Source organism: Psittacula echo (assembly GCF_963264785.1).
Source record: "Psittacula echo genome assembly, chromosome: 4".
Lineage (NCBI taxonomy): Eukaryota > Metazoa > Chordata > Aves > Psittaciformes > Psittacidae > Psittacula > Psittacula echo.
Window position 1 is genome coordinate 20186072 of NC_137738.1, and position 16813 is coordinate 20202884.

The window sequence follows — 16813 nt, forward strand, 5'->3', positions numbered from 1 at the left end:
ATGCCTTGTAAAACGTGACTGGTGTCCGCCTGAGGGCGGCAGCCGGACCTGCAGCCTCCCTGGGGGCTGGGCCGGGGCTGGAGGAGGCAGCTTTGTGTGCCTGGGGCAGGGCCTGGGCTAGCTCTCGGCTCTCTCGCCGTTCTGGTGCCCGGCCTGGAGCCGGGGTCTCCCGGGCCCTCTGGCCTCTCCTTCCCCTGCTCCACTGTTCACGGGCCGCTCCTGCCGGCAAGACCCAGCGCGGCCGGACTCCGCCGGGGGCACGGCGGCGCTCCTCCGGAGCGGCAGGGGGCGCTGTGAGCCGCCGCTGCTCACCCACAGGGCGGGTGTTCCGCCACCGCTGCCGCCGCCGGGAGCGGAGCTCGGGGGAGCCGGCCGGGAGCGGGGCCGGGGCCAGGCCGGGTGCAAGGTGGGTAGCGAGGCTGGGGTGGGCACGGAGGGCGGGTCGGGCTGCGGGCGGCAGCGGTCCCCGCTAGGCAAGGGGACAAGGGTGGGAGAGGGCTGCCGGCCCGTTCGCTGAGGACGTGGCTGCCGAGCCGGGAGGTGTCCCCGGGGCTCCGCTCGCCTCGCACCCAGAGGCCGCTTCTGCACGGGCTCACGGGGCCGGTCCCCGGGCTGAGGCCGCCGGAGCCTCGGAATAGCAAAGTCCCCGGGCGGGGGCCGGAATGCCGTACGCCTCCTCTTTGCCGGGCACCCCCGGGGCCCGGCCCGCCGCTGGGGAGACCCTAGGAGCGGCCGGCGGGGATCGGCAGCCCGGCGGCCGCGGCAGGGTACCCCTGCTGCCCGGCGCTGTGAGTGGGGGCCGTGCGCTTCCACGCTCCAGGCTTGCGTTTGGGCTGAGCCCTTCGAGGCGCTGGAGTTGAGCTCCTGAAGAGCGGGGCTGCAGGCAGGGACTGTATTCAGACCTCTGGCCCGGGACCCAGACTGTGCACCGCAGGCAGAGGGCTGTAGCCCAGCCTGGCGCCGAAGCGGTGCGTTCGAGCACTGCCCCTCCTGTGCCGAGGGGAACAGTACCCGAGTCTGTTGTCTCGGCTCCCCGGCCCCAGACTAAGGTTCCTTTCATGCCTCAGAGTGCCGCCTGCTTGCCGTGCGCGGCCCCCCCCCCCTCCCGCTTTCTACCTGTAACACTGGCGTCCCTGTTCCTTCCCAGCCTCGGTGGGGAGGGCAGCCCCTGCTGCACTGAGTCATCTCTCGGGGCCTGGGAATTGCTAGCGCAGGCATAGAGAGAGCCATTGTCCCTCATAGCCTCCTCTTCACTGTCGCTGTGGGGGAGCAGGGCTGGTTCTCCTCCCATGGCCACACTGAGGGGGCCGGCGGGGTAACAGCAGGCACAGTCGTGCTGAGCAAAGCTGGCTGGCTTTCAGTCCCCGTCAGGTTGAAGGGAGTCGTGGCCCATGAATGTAGTAACCGATCCCGCCATTATGTCTGACTTCTGCAAAAGCAAACGGCGTTTCTGCACCCTCTGCACAACAAGAGGGCTGCTGTGATCAGCCAGGGTTACTTAACACAGGCAGACCCAGCAGCACGTGGACAGTTTCAGCCCCAGGTGTCTGCACCCAACCCTGTTGTTGCAGCCTGCAGTGATGCCCCTGCAGCAGGAGAGATGATGGGTGGAGGTGTCAATCTGCCTTTATCTGCGGGGGACAGCAGGGGGAGGGATTGGAAGCAGGCACAGAAACCCACCCACAGCTGTTTGTACTTCTCCACAGGCTGGGAATTTCTGGGTCCTTAAATCAGAGAAGGGAGATTTCAGGGTGAAACACGAGCCTCAGCTTAGGTCAGGTTGTTGGGTTCTGGGAGCCTGGCCACAGCAACTGAGGATGAGAAAAGCCCCTGAGGCCTTTCCCAAGGTGACAGGGGGGTTATGGGGAGGATTTGTGCATGAAATGATGGGGGACTTTCTTGCCTTTAAAGTTCTGAGTTTCTTCATCTGTGAGTTTCATGTGGGGGCCGCCGTATATCACAGCACTATTGTACTGGGGCCAGGTACACCCCTAAACAGAGCCTAAATTCCTTTGACTTGCTTGTTTTTTGGGGAGAGGGGATTAACATATCTGGCCCTTTTCTGTCACAGGAGCTCAGTGTCTTCTGGTGCGTTTATGTAGCCAGCCCCACAGCACCCTCACCTGGCCCTCAAGGTAATCTGGAGGCTTTCTCTACTGAGAAAATTGAGGCAGGGATGGAGCATGAACCAAGGAAACCTCATACCCTGATGCAGGAAGCAGTGGATTGCTTTGCAAGGGAGAGGATGCACATGTGGCCTTGGATGGAGGAACTTCTTGCCTGCTTGCTCATTCTGTTGTGTACTTGGTGCTCTTGTTCTTTGTGTGGCCCCTGAATATCACAGGTTTGCCTCTGTGAGGGAGGGTACAGCAGAGGGAGGAACTCCTTCAGGGGGTTTTAAAGCTGGCTAGGTCACCTGCTAGGGCTGTAGCTGAAGAATATCAGCTATGCCTTATCAGATAGTCCTGGTAAAATCCCAACCAGGCAGCTGGCAGGAAAGTTCCTTCCCAGCCTTGCTCTCTGGCTGTGTCTTGCCGCACGGGTGACCCTGGTAGTTTCCTCTGGGCTGTGGGGAGTGCCTTGGCACGCTCTCTGCCAGGGCTGCGTGGGGTGGTGGGGGAGGCTGACAGCCTGAGCCCTCTGCTCTCCTCCACTCACCTGCACAGCCGGAGGGGAAAGCTCTGAGCTGTTTGCTCTCAGAGGAAGGTGGCTCTGGCCACAGGCTTGAAACATGAGCTGTAGGTAGGAGTCACTTTTTCCATTCAATGACCTTTACTTTTTTCCAGCCGGGAGTTGTGCTAAAGTTTAACCTAAAACGGTGAGGTGCAAGGTGCTTCTTGCATTTGGAGGAAGGGCGTTGTCAGAATCTGATGGTTACAACAGTGTGCAAACAATCTCTCCAGTGCTGGAAACTGAAGTTTCCAAGTCCACGTGTTCCTAACCCAGAGCAAACACCCTTAACAGAAGCACTTATAAATGTGTGGCATATGCTCTTCAACTCCAGAGAGCTTTTCCTACTCCATGTGCTGCCCAACCATATCCTGGGCTGCATCAAAAGGAGCGTGACCAGCAGCTCGAAGGAGGTGATCCTGCCCCTCTACTCTGCTCTCGTGAGACCTCACTTGGGGTATTGTGTGCAGTTCTGCTGTCCTCAACATAAAAAGGACATGGAACTGTTGGAACAAGTCCAGAGGAGGGCCACGAGGATGATCAGGGGACTGGAGCACCTCCCATATGGAGACAGGCTGAGAAAGTTGGGGCTGTTCAGCCTGGAGAAGAGAAGGCTGCGTGGAGATCTCATAGCAGCCTTCCAGTATCTGAAGGGGGCCTACAAGGATGCTGGGGATGGAGCCTTCATTAGGGACTGTAGTGACAGGACAAGGGGTAATGGGTTAAAACTTAAACAGGAGAAGTTTAGATTAGATATAAGGAAGAAATTCTTTACTGTGAGGGTGGTGAGGCACTGGAATGGGTTGCCCAGGGAGGCTGTGAATGCGCCATCCCTGGTGGTGTTCAAGGCCAGATTGGAGAGAGCCTTGGGTGACCTGGTTTAGTGTGAGGTGTCCCTGCCCATGGCAGGGGGGTTGCAACTAGATGATCTTAAGGTCCTTTCCAACCCTAACTGTTCTGTGATTCTATGATTCATCACTGCTGTCGCTGGGGTAGGATTTGGGTGCTGGTGGGGAGCAGGCTGGGCAGCAGGGGGTGTGGGCATGCAGAGAGGAGCTGACTAGGTACTAGCAGCCCATCAGCTGCCTCTTTCTCTGTGCAGATTTTGCCTTCCCCTCGTGCTGGCTTCCCTCTCTACGATGGCTACTGGTGAAGAGATCGTCCCTGCCCTGCAGGACTCATGGGGCGACTTCTGGCTCTTCCGTTTCTTTATTAATGCTGCTGGCTACGCGAGTATTGTGGTGCCGGGATTCCTCCTCATCCAGTACTTCAAGAGAAGGAATTACCTGGAGACAGGTAATGGCAGGAGCTTCCCTTCCACATCCTGCCTCCCTCTGAGTTCTCTGCACCCCCTTGGTCAACACTGTTCAATGCTGAAAGGTCATCTCCCCAACCTCCTTTGTCAAACCAGGCTTGAACAGAGATGTATCCCAGAGCTGTCTCGGTAAAGAAGGAGGCTTCACCTCTCAAGCTGGTGCAGCTTGTGGTGCCCAAGGCTCTGGTTAACTCTTGTCTCTGTGTTTCCCTACCCTGTTCAGGCCGAGGCATTTGCTTCCCTGTCATCAAATCATGTGTGTTTGGCTCTGAGGTGAAGTCTGTACACCAGGAGGATGGCTCCCTGCCACCCCGAGCAGAGCCCATAGAGTCATCTACAGCACGACAGGTCTTCAAACTGCTCTTCTGCGCTGCTGGTCTACAGGTAGGGGCCCCATGAGTGGCCATTTCTCTCTGGGAGGAGGGCATGGGCAGCAGGTTTGTGGCCATCAGTTCTTTGAAAAGCAAGGATGCAAGGTGCTGTCCTTGACTGGGGCAGGGTTGGAGGCTGGGGGACAGCCTCTCAACCAGGGTAGTCCACCAGAGGTGCTGTGTCACCTCTAAGGGCTGTGGAGGTCTGTTTAATTAAGCTGGTGTCGTCTGGGCTGTGAACACTGTCCATCTGATTGCAGTCCTCTGCAGCCATGGACAGGGAAAATTCTGTGATTCAGCACATTGTTAGGGCTGCTTTTGTTCTAGCCATCATGTCAGAGTAGCAGATAGTTTTAGCCCTCTTATTTCCCTCTTATCTCTGGGTCATCTTCTGGGGCTGCTATATCCTACCTTGATGGATTAGATTCAAATACTGGGGAGAATTACTGAATTCAGCTACAGATAAACAGGAATTTTTAATGTGAGTTTTCCTAAGTCTCAGCTACAGCCTGAGTGTCATTAGGAAGGGCAGCTTTGGGAGTCTTTGAGGAATAAAAATAGAAACGTGGGCATTGTGAGAGAAAACCCCATGCAGCCAGCAGAAGACATCCACCTGCTGGCAGACTACCCCATCCATTCAGACTTGCAGCTCACCAGCAAGTCCTTCCATCTCTCTGTGCCTCAGTTTCTCTGAAGGGGATGTGTGGTGAGAGAAGTCTGTGTTACTTTTGAGAGAGGCTTGGTGCTTTCACACCAGACATAGCAGAGGTGACAGCCAGAACAGTGATAATCCCTGGAGAACAGTTTTGTCTGCTGGGTTTCAGACTAGATTTGGGTGGAAGAACTGAGCCTAGGGAGCTGGAAATAAAAAAAAAACCAATGCAGAGGCCCCTGGGAAAACTGGCAGGACCTGCCGCAGGGAGCTGGCACCAAACCTGCAGCAACACGCGGCTAACATTCCCTGATTCTGTTGGTCTGGTTCAACAGGGAGCTTACAGTGTAACGGCTCGCAGTACACCCGGGTGTTTGCTTTGACGGCCTCTCTCCCTTGAAGAGGCTGTAAACTGAGCAGGTTTTGTGTGGGACAGGATGTTCCCGGTTGTAACTAGACGGGACACTGGGTTCCCTCAGAGGGGTGGAGTGGGAGGTGGCCCCATCTCCCAGGGTCCCATTGCCACGCGAAGGGTGAGGCAACGGTGGGGCAAGCAAGGATCTCCTGGGGTCTGTTCTCCCTGTGACTGCTTGCAGCTGCCCTTCGTGGGTCCTGACTGTCCCTGTGCTCCTCCTGCTTTGCAGGCCTCCTACCTCACATGGGGCGTCCTGCAGGAGCGTGTGATGACGAGAACGTATGGTGCCACTGAAACAGACCCCGGTGAGAAGTTCAAGGACTCCCAGTTCCTCGTGTTCATGAACCGCATCCTGGCCTTTACAGTGGCTGGTCTGTACTGTGCCCTGACCAAGCAGCCGCGCCATGGGGCTCCCATGTACAAATACTCCTTTGCTTCCCTCTCCAATATCCTCAGCAGCTGGTGCCAGTATGAGGCACTCAAATACATCAGTTTCCCCACCCAAGTGCTGGCCAAGGCCTCCAAAGTGATCCCAGTGATGATGATGGGCAAACTGGTGTCACGCAAGAGTTACGAGTACTGGGAGTACCTGACTGCTGCCCTCATCTCTGTGGGGGTCAGCATGTTCCTGCTCTCCAGTGCTCCAAACAGACATGTGTCCACTGTTACCACTTTCTCAGGCATAATTCTCCTGGCTGGCTACATTATCTTTGACAGCTTCACCTCCAACTGGCAGGATGCCCTCTTTGCTTACAAGATGTCTCCTGTGCAGATGATGTTTGGTGTCAACATCTTCTCCTGCCTCTTCACGGTGGGCTCGCTCTTGGAGCAGGGTGCCTTGCTGGAGTCAGTTCGCTTCATGTCCCGGCACTCGGAGTTCACAGCCCATGCCGTGCTGCTCTCTGTGTGCTCCGCCTTCGGCCAGCTCTTCATCTTCTACACCATCAACCAGTTCGGGGCTGCTGTCTTCACCATCATCATGACACTGCGCCAGGCCTTTGCAATCCTCCTTTCCTGCCTCATCTATGGGCACACTGTCACTGTTGTGGGTGGGCTGGGCGTAGCTGTTGTCTTCATGGCCCTCTTCCTCCGTGTCTATGCCCGCAGCCGCATGAAGAAGCGCAGTAAGAAGCTCCCACCAGGCGAGACCCCTGTGCAAAAGGTCTAAGGAGCTGGGGCCACGGTGTTTAAACCGTGCCTGCTGTCCTGCCTCTGCCCTGGGATACTTGCTTGATTTCTGAGAACCCACTGAGGAGCAGGGTGGGGTATGGATAGGCTGGACCAGTGACTTATTTTTCCACCTGCTCTTCCTGGGGAAGGGACTGAAACAAGCCCAGGGAATGCTTTGGGCTGCCACAGCTCCAAACCTTTCCATTTGCCTTAATAGGTCAAAGACTTTCAGGCAAGGCATGGGCCTGGGGGCTCACATCCTGGGGGAAAGCCAGCATGAGGCTGCTGGTACTCCTGCCCCACCTCTGTCTTGTGGCTTCTCCAAAGTCACTGATGAACAAGGGAGCTCTTTTTCCTGGCACCATCTTGCCTCTGGCTAATGCTCCTCCATTTCTGTCATTGCTACAGAGCTCAACTGGAGGAAAGGGCAAGCAGAACACTAGCTTTCAAACAACTCCATGTGAGTAAAGTCCCAGCCTGAGCCTGTCACAAGGCAGGTGAGGTGCTCCAGGTAGGACAAGCACAGTTAAGGGAAGGACCCCCAGCCTGTCCTACCCCAGGCCTGGGCTCTGCTCTGGGAGAGCACTCTGCAGTGCAGGCCGGTACCTCTCTGGTTGGTTTTCTCAGTTCTTTACCCCTGCTCTGAGCCACTTTTCTCCGCACCCCTTAGGCCAGGCTGGCCGGTACAGTTCTCCAGGCTTGCTGAGTTGTTCTAGTTTGCTTTTTGGTTACATCCACTGCTGTCACAGGCCAAAGGCTGCTCTGTCCAGAAGCCCGAGCATCACCTCGGGGTGCCTTAGTGCCACAGGTTCTGGGCTTTGCAGTTGCCATTCAGAGAAGCACAAACAGCCCCTCTTCTTCCTGCCAACTGGAGGCAACAGGCCCAGCTTTCTTGGAGCCTGGCCAGAGCCGCACTGTGCCTGGGGGGCTGAGCAGTAGGGCAGAATTTGCTTGCGGTGCCTTGCTCCTGCTCCACAGGCAGCAGGGGATGAGCAAGTTGGGCACCTGCTTCCCCAGGCAGCAAGGGATGGAGCAGTGGAAGCTGCTCTTCCCCAGGAGCCTGGGTTTTACTGGTTAACCCTTTCCTCCTCAACACAACCTGACTGAAATGCCAGCAGGTTTTGGTACTTTTGAAAGGCAACTTTTTTCTCTTTTTATTTTATTAAATTAAAAATATGCTGCATATAGTGCCCTGGGGGTACATGTTTTTTTTTTTCCTAGCTACCTCAAAGGAGGGGAGAGACTTCCCAACCCTTCGTGCATCCCCCCTCAATAGTCTCCTCAGGACAGCAAATCTGTCTTTTCTTTCCAAACACAGGTGCCTCTGCCCAGGCAGGTATCAGACAGGGTTGGACCTAAAGCTGCAAGGCCTGACATGAGATCTTTGCACACATGACTGGGGAGCATTGCCAGGTTTGGACCACTGCTTATGCTGGTGGGGAGGTGGAGGAGCTTTTAGCCTGCCCCTGGTTTGGCTCCAGGGTTTCCTCCATGGTGCAGCTTGGGCAGCCCCAGGGAGTGTAGCTACAGCCTGTGTACCTAGAGAGGGGTGGTGCAGAGGCCTGAGTCGCCAGTGCTGGAGCAAGGCCTGGAGGAACCTATCATTTACAGGGTGCATCTGCACCAAGACAAGCTCCACAGGCCCCCCCACCAGAGCCAGTGGAGGCTTGGGGGTGCAGATGGTACACTCTATTGGTATATGTGGAGACCTGCTGAAAAACCTTAGCTGTAGGCCTATGCAATCCTGTCATAGTAAGGTCTCGGGTCAGAAACGGACCCTGACCTAACAACTGGAGAAAGGGTGAGGGCTGCAAGAGGAGGGGAGCTGCTTACCACAGTGCTGTTCCAGCAGGGGTACCGGAGGTTGTGCCTAGCACAGCCCAGGCTTCAGAGCACTTGGCTCTCCAGCAGTTTCGCCTGAGCTCCTTTCCTAGCTCTTAGCTCTTGGAAGTGCCTGTGCAGCCTCACAGCCCTTCATCCTGCCTCTGCAAATGCCACCCCAAGCACCTGCCCCCACTCCCTGCTGACAGACCGGAAACGGAATTAATTTTTCCTTCTGTCAAAAGAAGAGGGGAGAAAAAAAAAATAAAAATGTTGTGTGCCAGGTTGGAATGGGATCTCTGTAATGTAAGTGTAGAGTTGAAGAGAAAACAGTAGGAAACAAACCCCAAAATAAAGTTAAAAATAATGGACTTCCATAGAATGGTTGCGGGTAGAAGGCACCTTAAAGCTGATCCTGTTCCAATCCCCTGCCATGAGCAGGGACACCTTCTGCTAGACCAGGTTGATCAGAGCCCTGTCCAGGCTGGCCTTGAACACTGCCAGGAATGGGGGCATGACTTTACTGATTTGATATTTGGCAAAACCTTCCTATCCAGACAGAAACCTCTGTTAAACACTTTCCCCCCCTCCTCTCCTGAGGGAGATAAACCCATGCTGAAGGCATTTGCCAGCTCAGCTCCAGCACTGCCCTAGCTCCCTGACAGCTGCCCACACAGGCAGCACCACACCTTGGTGTGCAGTGAGAGACCCCAGCAGGCTCTGCTGCCTCCTTCCCTCCCTGCTGAAGATGGACACTGGCTAAAGCCCACTCCATTTTGTGCCTGTGGTGGCTGGCAGGCAGACGGAGAACTGGATGATGTCACTCTTCCCTGACAAACCCCAGGAGGCACTGTGGCTGATGGTGACAAACCCCATTCATGGTGGGAGTTCAGTGCAAGCAGTAGATTAGTCAGATGCCCCAGGCTTCTCAGGAAACCCAGGCAAAAGACCAGATACTGGTGGCCAAATACTGCCAACACCCACCCACCCCCAGGGCTGTAGAAGCCCAGAAAGAGCAGGCTAGAGGTGGGAGTAAAGGAGTCCAGAGAATGAAACCTTTTGGCCTAAGAGCTGAAGAGAGGCAGCTGGAGTACAGTGCTGAGCTGTCACTTCCCCCCTGCCCTGCACCACAGCAGAGCAAGCAGATGGCTCCTGCCACAGCTCCTGCCCCAGGGACGCTCAGATCACACCAGCCAGCAGCAGTGTGGGCTCAGGCACTGGCAGCAGCTCCATGTGCAGTTTGGAACATGTTTGTTCCCAGGCTGTGGGTATGCAGCAGTCCAGCTGGAGAGCTGCCCACAGGAGATATCCCTGCCTCCACAGCAGGCCTTGTGTTTTTCCTACCCCCTTCTTGGTGCCTGGTCAGGCATAGGATAGGGTAGAGATCACCTAAAGCAATCTGAAAACCAGTCACAGGGTAGGGGGGGAGACCAGTGGGCCATTACCCTCAGGCGGAGGCTGAGACCCTTTCCTCTGTAAGGTAAGCATGAAACACAAGGGACCCTGGGTAGGTAAATCACATTCTTCAATATTTTAATTTCAGACCATAAAAGCCCCAGGAAAACAAAACATAACTGAAATACAATATCCTACCCTGGGGGTTCAGGGAAGCAACAGCTCAGAGGAAGGTCTCTCCCACCCCAGTAGAACAAGGTTTGATGCCTACTGGGAACATGGAAGGCTCCATGGTGGGGACATAAGAGAAGTCTGATGCCTCCTCCCCTCCACACCCCATCAGCTGATGGGAGCTGTTCCTACACAAGCAGAAGAACACAGAACAGACATGCCTCAGGCTGTCTGAACCACTCACTACTGGCACACAGGGAATGATTACCTCCTGCACCCTGCCAAAAACAACCCCAAACAAGCAAACCCAAGAAAAAAGACACCACCAAAGAGTCAGTAGCAGCTGGTGGCAGCAGACCCCCCCTTCTAAGCAGACATGATAAGGGGGCAGAGGCCTGGCAGGTGAGGGAAGAGGCTTACTCCTGCTTTAGTCTACCTCTTCCATGCGGGATGTATCTTCATCTCCCTCCAGAGGGGGAATTTCATCAGAGGCAGCTGCACTGGGTACCTCTGCAATCACCTCATCTTCATCAATGCCTGGAAGAAGGGAGGAAAGGGAAGACCTCCAGGTGACACCTGATCCCAAAGGCATTTTCTGCCAGCAGTTTGAAGGACAGGACTATTACCACCCAGTAGTTATGTCAAGCCCCATCTTCTGATTTACATTTTTAGCTAAATAGCAAATTTGGAGGAAACAAAGTTGGGTGCAGGTACAAGCTGTTTTATCAAATGGGTCATATCTCCCACAACAGATTTTTGACATCCACTCTGAAGTAGTAAAAAAAGTCTCAGTTTGTGATTTGAGCAGTCTGGCAGTGGCTCCTTGCTCTGGGAAGGACAGGACAGTCCACTCTGAGCCCTGAGACCCACTCAGAGTACCTTAATTCCAGGTTTCTACTTGCCCCTAGCCACCTTATTTATGTAGGGAGCCAGTTCTGCACAACACACCAGCACCACAGTTACTGGCCTCCCCTGCCCCAAGACAGTACACACTAGCCTGACCAGCTTACTTGCTTTCAGACCTGCTCCAGCCCTGAGAAGCTGCATGGACACCTACCAAGCCCCAGTTTGATCATCCTGTAGATGCGGTTGGAGTGGGTTTGCGGATCCTCCAGGGAGAAGCCAGAGGAGAGCAGAGCAGTCTCAAAGAGTAGCACCACCCGATCTTTGACAGCTTTGTCATTCTTGTCAGCATCAGCCTTCTGGCGGAGGGTTTCCACAATTGGGTGGTCAGGGTTGATCTCCAGGTGCTTCTTAGCCATCATATAGCCCATGGTAGAGTTGTCTCTCAGTGCCTGAGCCTTCATGATGCGCTCCATGTTGGCTGTCCAACCATAGGTGCTGGTGACAATGCAGCAGGGAGATGAGACCAACCGGTTTGAGACAGTTACCTGCCAACGTAGCCAAGGGTTAGCTGAGCAAGGTCCATACACCCTGGACTGGGCCCAGCCACAACATACAGGATACCACAGGGGTCTTTGCCCCAGGTTCACCTGAGTACACTCCAAAGCAAGCACAGATCCTCCAAAGCAGCTCCAGGACTGCTGCACAGATTGGTTTGGACAGCTCAGCCAGCACCTTCAGCACCCGCTGATGTTTCCAACACTTACCTTCTCCCATCAATGCACGTTTTTGGGTCAGTGCCCCTCACCTGCAGCCTGGCTGCTTAGAGGAAGATGGTGCATGCTGGGATCTCCAGTCTCCTTTAGCGGCTCCTCTGCAGGAGATGAGAGGCATGCGTTGAGCTGAGGCCCTTGCCTGTATCACAGAGGAGAGCGAGCCTGCTCCCTCCAGCCCAGAGCTGAGCACCCTGCCCATCTCACCTTCTCCACCTTCTTGTCCAGGATCTCCTTCATGAGTTTGCAGAGGGTCTCGAACTTGGCCTTGCTCTCCTCCATCTTCTTTTTCTCCTCCTCATCCTCAGGCAGCTCCAGCCCCTCTTTGGTGACCGATACCACGCTTTTGCCATCAAACTCCTTGAGCTGCTGCACACAGTACTCATCAATGGGCTCTGTCATGTACACCACTTCAAAGCCACGTTTCCACACGCATTCCACAAAGGCTGAGTTGGCAACCTGCTCCTTACTCTCCCCTGTGTTTGTGAGGTGTAGAAATGAGATGTCACCAAGACATGGTTTCAGCAGGACAAACAGTATCAGTCACTCAGAACCCCTAGCATGAAACTGGATGCAACCAGGGCTCTAAAGCCTGGTGGTCTTCCTCCAGTGCCCAGGGACAGGCTGCGATTCAGCCAGGAAGGTCTGCTGAGGGCATCAGCACCTACCTGGAAAAACCTGCTCTAAGTCAGGGGCTGGTCGGCAGGTAACCTGCCTCCACCTCACTAGGACACAGAGAAGCTCTGGCTCACCTGTGATGTAGTAGATACTCTTCTGGTTGTCCTTCATACGGGACACATATTCTGAAAGCGAAGTCATCTCATCACCCGACTGGGATGTGTGGTACCGCAGCAGCTCCGAAAGGCGCTTTTGGTTGGTCGAGTCCTCGTGGATGCCCAGCTGGGAGCAGAGGAGATGCATGAAGCGTCCAGGATGGGAAGCACATGCACCTGGCCACCTCTGCCCACCCCGATCATTTGAGTGTTGAGCTTAGGGCAGCCAGAGCCACCAGATGCCCACAAAGTCTCTGGGGCACTTGCAAAACCCACTGTATCTCAACACCCATGCAGAGAAGACATAGCACAGCGACCAGGCTGCTCTTCAAGACAGACAGGTCATGGGCCGCCCCCCTCCTGCAGGTGCAGGGTGCCACCTCACCTTCAGATTCTTGGAAAAAGCCTCATAAAATTTCTTGTAGTTCTCCTTGTCCTCTGCCAGCTCGCAGAAGAGCTCCAAACACTTCTTCACAATGTTTTTGCGGACCACCTTGAGGATCTTGCTCTGCTGGAGCATCTCACGGGAGATGTTCACAGGCAGGTCCTCGGAGTCCACAACACCCCAGATAAAGTCTGAGCAGGGGAAATGAAAACAGGCATCAGGTTAAGAGCTCTGAGCTTCATCACAGGAGGAAAACCATTAAGACACTGACTGCTGTGTGCCCACGCCAGCCGTGCCACTCTGTACTGGGAGCAGTACCACAGGCTGTGGTAGTCCCAGCTCCATACTGGGAGACAGAGGCAGGGGGCTCTTACTTAGGTACTCAGGGATGAGCTCATCACAGCTGTCCATGATGAAGACACGCCTCACATACAGCTTAATGTTATTCTTCTTTTTCTTGTTCTCGAAGAGATCAAAAGGGGCACGGCGTGGGATGAAAAGCAGGGCCCTGAACTCCAGCTGCCCTTCCACAGAGAAGTGCTGCAGAGACAGGAAGGAAAAACAGCTGCCAGGGTGCTTCACTTCTGTCCCAGGGCTCACTGTGGGCAGGCTGAACTACTGCTCATCAGCACGTGGGCTGGCGGGCCTGGCACATCCAAGGAGCCTGCATTTGTTCCTCCTCAGCCTCACTTCCTCCTATGTGCCAGGGGTCTCTGCCATCCAGCAGGCCTGGAGAGAGAAGTTATGCCTCTCTGAGGCCAAACACGCTCCCATCCTGATTCGAGGCTGGCACTACCAACCTCTCTACCTGCGTCAGAGTTGCAGTGCAGGCTGAGGCACCAAGAGGCCTAGAGCCCTCAGTCCCACTGAGGCCCAACCATGCAGTAGTTCTGCGTATGGACCAGAAAGGGGCCCTCTGCCTCACCCTGGAAGCCAGGGTAGTCCAGCACCTACCTTGACAGCCAGATGGTCTTCCCAATCATTGGTAAGGCTCTTATAGAACTCGCCATACTCCTCCTGGGTGATGTCGTCAGGGTTGCGTGTCCAAATAGGCTTGGTCTTGTTCAGCTCCTCCTGGTCAATATATTTCTCCTTGATTTTCTTGGTCTTCTTCTTGCCTTTACCTCCTTCCTCCTCATCAGAGCCCACATCCTCAATTTTGGGTTTCTCCTCATCTTTGGATGCTGACTCTTCCTCTTCCTTCTCATCTTTCTCCTCCTCAGCCTCATCGCCACTGATCTCTTTCTCACGCTCCTTCTCAGTCTATGGAGAAAGGGACAAGCAAGAGTCAGGTTTATCCCCAGGCAACTGTTACCAGGAATCGTTTTGCTCTAGGTGAGAGAAATGAGTACCCTCCAAGGCCCAACAAATGCAACACCTGAAAGCAGGGCTTCTCCTGAAGCCAGCCCTCAGAGTCCCTCCACAGCAAATGCAACCAAAAGCTATGTCTGAGAAGATGAGACAAGAGGCACAAAGCCACCAAGCCTCCATGGCTGGTTTAGATGACCTCTAGCTGCGCAGATCAAAGGCCTAAAGTGTGCCTGGATACCCACCACATTCACCCTTCAGGAAGCCCCCAACCTCAAATCATCTCTGGCTGCAGAAGCTGGAAGCACCACTGCTCAATACCCAGCAGCCTGAAGCTATGGAAGTGAACCAAAGTTACTCTGCCCTTTCCAGGGCTGCTGCTTGCAACACCACCCACCCCTGCCTCTAAGCTTCCCAATGGGTCCCTGCAGTCCTTCCCTTACGTACATAGAGTGTGATGGGGTAGCCAATAAACTGAGAGTGCTTCTTCACCACCTCTTTGACACGTCGCTCCTCCAAGTACTCTGTCTGGTCCTCCTTCAAATATAGGATCACTTTGGTGCCCCGTCCAATGGGCTCACCTACCGTGCGTTGAGAGAAACATAAGCATTTCAGGGCATAGTATTAAAGGGCTGAGTACAAGCAGGACCAGCTTCTTGATTCTAAACACTACTTGATACCTAACAAGTGTGCCTGACAATGCAGCATAGTTCTAAAAAGCTCCAAGAAAAGGAATGCTTCTAGCAAGTAAATATATTTGTGGATTTTCTGTACAATACATACCATGATCAGTTTGGACAGTGAAGGAGCCCCCAGCTGATGACTCCCAAGCATACTGCTCATCATCATTGTGCTTGGTAATAACAGCCACCTTCTCAGCCACTAGATAGGCAGAATAGAAACCCACACCAAACTGCCCAATCATGGAAATGTCTGCACCAGCCTGTGAAAGCAGAGAAAGATTGACAGATCAGTGAAGAAACAAGAGGTGTCTACAGCTGATTCACAGCAGCAAAGAACTGGGTCAAGCATGCGGAGAAAAACACAAGTGCCAATAGGCAGCCAGCCCTACCCTCGGCTTCTCCCTGCTGCTGGGAAGGTGCGGAAGCACAGCTGGGTACACCAACAGCTCCCACAGCCAAAAAGGCAGCATAAATATGGTTATATTCTAGTGCAAGCCTGTGGCCCAGGCCCTAAGAATCTCATGCAGCTAAGGACAACCCACCTGCAGGGCTTCCATGAAGGCTTTGGTTCCAGATTTGGCAATGGTGCCCAGGTTGTTGATGAGGTCTGCTTTTGTCATCCCAATGCCAGTGTCCACCAAGGTGAGTGTGCGCTCCCGGGGGTTGGGGACTATGTCAATCTTGAGATCTTTACCACTGTCTAGCTTTGAGGGGTCAGTCAGGCTCTCATAGCGGATCTTATCCAATGCCTAGGGGAGAGAGTGATGCTCACCGCCGCCTCCCCCCTCAGCACACACCTCCCTTCCGCAGCAGACACCCGCCTTTCCCTGGGCACCCCCACGCGACATCAGCTTCCCCCCACACCGAGGAAGGGGACCGGGCTCACGTCAGAGGCGTTGGAGATGAGCTCCCGCAAGAAGATCTCCTTGTTGGAGTAGAAAGTGTTGATGATGAGCGACATGAGCTGGGCGATCTCCGCCTGGAAAGCGAAGGTCTCCGCATCCTCCTCATCGCGCTGCACTTGCTCAGGCATCTGCAAGGCAAGCACAGCCCATCAGCACCGAGGAGAACCGAACCGAACCATACCACACCGGCTCCACAGGCCGCGCAGCACCCACTGTGTGAGGCGCGAGCAACCGCCTCAGGAGAGACTCCTTCCGCCGCACGCGTTTTCTAGGCACGGCCGGGACTCACCTCACACCGTCTCCTTCCGCCTTAAAGCGTCCCTGGTTCTGGCAGCTCACAGTAACCGGCAACCAGCGTTGCCGTTTTAACGGCGGCGGCCATGGTGGGGGCGGGCCGCAGTCTTCAGCTTCATGCCGCTTTCGGGCCTGCTGCTGGCAGCGGAATAAGACCATCGCGGTGGGCAGCATTACCGACATGCTTCCAGAGGCTTTCATGGGGGTTATAAGTGATGCTGGCGGTAGCAGCTGGTTGTAGGCTCCCTACAGCCGCGGGTGCGGGAGGTTTCTGCTGTTCCAGCAGCATTCCCGAGGCTGAGAACCACGCAGCTCTGCCGTCCCGAGGCTGGGTGTACGCAGATGCTGCGGCTGAGGAGGGGGGCAAGATGGCGGGAGAGACGGGATGTGGAGATCATGTCAGGGTCTGAGAGTAAAGCGGATCCCACTGGAAAAGAGTGTCTGAGTGTGCTATGTTTTTAGCGTTCAAGGGTAAAACAAGCCTCGTGTTTTATCCTTCCTTTCGGGGCTGTGGGCGCGGAGAAGCCAGAGGTGGGATGAGGGCACCCTGCCCCACAGCCTTTGGCTGAGGAAGCGGTGGCTGTGGGTGCTGTGGGGTGGGAGCCGCTGGTAGGGGCTGCAGTTCCCCCCCAGGAGCAGGAGGTGGCACTCCGGCTGTTCCAGGCACAAGGAAGCTTTCGGGTGCGTGTACTGCGGGTCAGTGCACCCCAGAATACGCAGGTCCATTCCCTCCTTGTAAGTGCCGGTGGTCCCCTGATGAACCCTGAGGGCTGCAACTCCTCCCCGTGCTGGCTCCCCACTGAGCCTGCCTGCTGAGGGAACACAAGCCACTTCACCGCCCAGTGCTGGCTATGGCAACGCCTGCTGCC

General features: G+C 55.1%; 2 protein-coding genes across 6 annotated transcripts; one reads left to right on the forward strand and one right to left on the reverse strand.

Moving 5' to 3' along the window:
* Positions 1-331: 331 nt before the first annotated feature.
* Positions 332-9483, forward strand: SLC35B2 (solute carrier family 35 member B2). Of its 2 annotated transcripts, XM_080614577.1 has the most exons (5): positions 367-406; positions 2072-2135; positions 3773-3966; positions 4209-4369; positions 5653-9483. In XM_080614577.1, the coding sequence occupies exons 3-5, from the start codon at positions 3810-3812 to the stop codon at positions 6589-6591; spliced, it is 1257 nt and encodes a 418-aa protein (XP_080470703.1). In that variant the 5' UTR covers positions 367-406; positions 2072-2135; positions 3773-3809; the 3' UTR covers positions 6592-9483. The 2 variants fall into 2 exon arrangements, with proteins under 2 accessions (XP_080470702.1, XP_080470703.1); XM_080614576.1 differs by lacking the exon at positions 2072-2135 and having other exon boundaries at positions 332-406.
* A 189-nt stretch (positions 9484-9672) lies between these two features.
* HSP90AB1 (heat shock protein 90 alpha family class B member 1) lies at positions 9673-16741 on the reverse strand. Of its 4 annotated transcripts, none has more exons than XM_080614574.1 (11): positions 15632-16741; positions 15288-15494; positions 14846-15005; positions 14510-14643; positions 13709-14017; positions 13129-13294; positions 12755-12945; positions 12349-12496; positions 11804-12072; positions 11038-11371; positions 9673-10517 (listed from the first exon to the last, which is right to left on the reverse strand). In XM_080614574.1, exons 1-11 carry the CDS (start codon positions 15776-15778, stop codon positions 10408-10410), a joined length of 2175 nt encoding a protein of 724 aa, XP_080470700.1. In that variant the 5' UTR covers positions 15779-16741; the 3' UTR covers positions 9673-10407. The 4 variants fall into 4 exon arrangements, 2 of the variants coding, with proteins under 2 accessions (XP_080470700.1, XP_080470699.1); XR_013956511.1 differs by lacking the exon at positions 9673-10517 and adding an exon at positions 11474-11697 and having other exon boundaries at positions 11237-11371; XR_013956512.1 differs by lacking the exon at positions 9673-10517 and adding an exon at positions 11632-11697 and having other exon boundaries at positions 11263-11371.
* Positions 16742-16813: the final 72 nt, after the last annotated feature.

Coding starts and splice junctions, on each gene's coding strand:
- SLC35B2 (XM_080614576.1), top strand. CDS start 3,810: ATGGCTACTGGTGAAGAGATCGTCCCTGCCCTGCAGGACTCATGGGGC. Junction 3,967..4,208: donor AAGGAATTACCTGGAGACAG/GTAATGGCAGGA, acceptor TACCCTGTTCAG/GCCGAGGCATTTGCTTCCCT. Junction 4,370..5,652: donor TCTGCGCTGCTGGTCTACAG/GTAGGGGCCCCA, acceptor CCTGCTTTGCAG/GCCTCCTACCTCACATGGGG.
- HSP90AB1 (XM_080614574.1), bottom strand. CDS start 15,778: ATGCCTGAGCAAGTGCAGCGCGATGAGGAGGATGCGGAGACCTTCGCT. Junction 12,946..13,128: donor GCTCATCCCTGAGTACCTAA/GTAAGAGCCCCC, acceptor TCCCCTGCTCAG/ACTTTATCTGGGGTGTTGTG. Junction 10,518..11,037: donor GATGATCAAACTGGGGCTTG/GTAGGTGTCCAT, acceptor CCCTTCTTCCAG/GCATTGATGAAGATGAGGTG.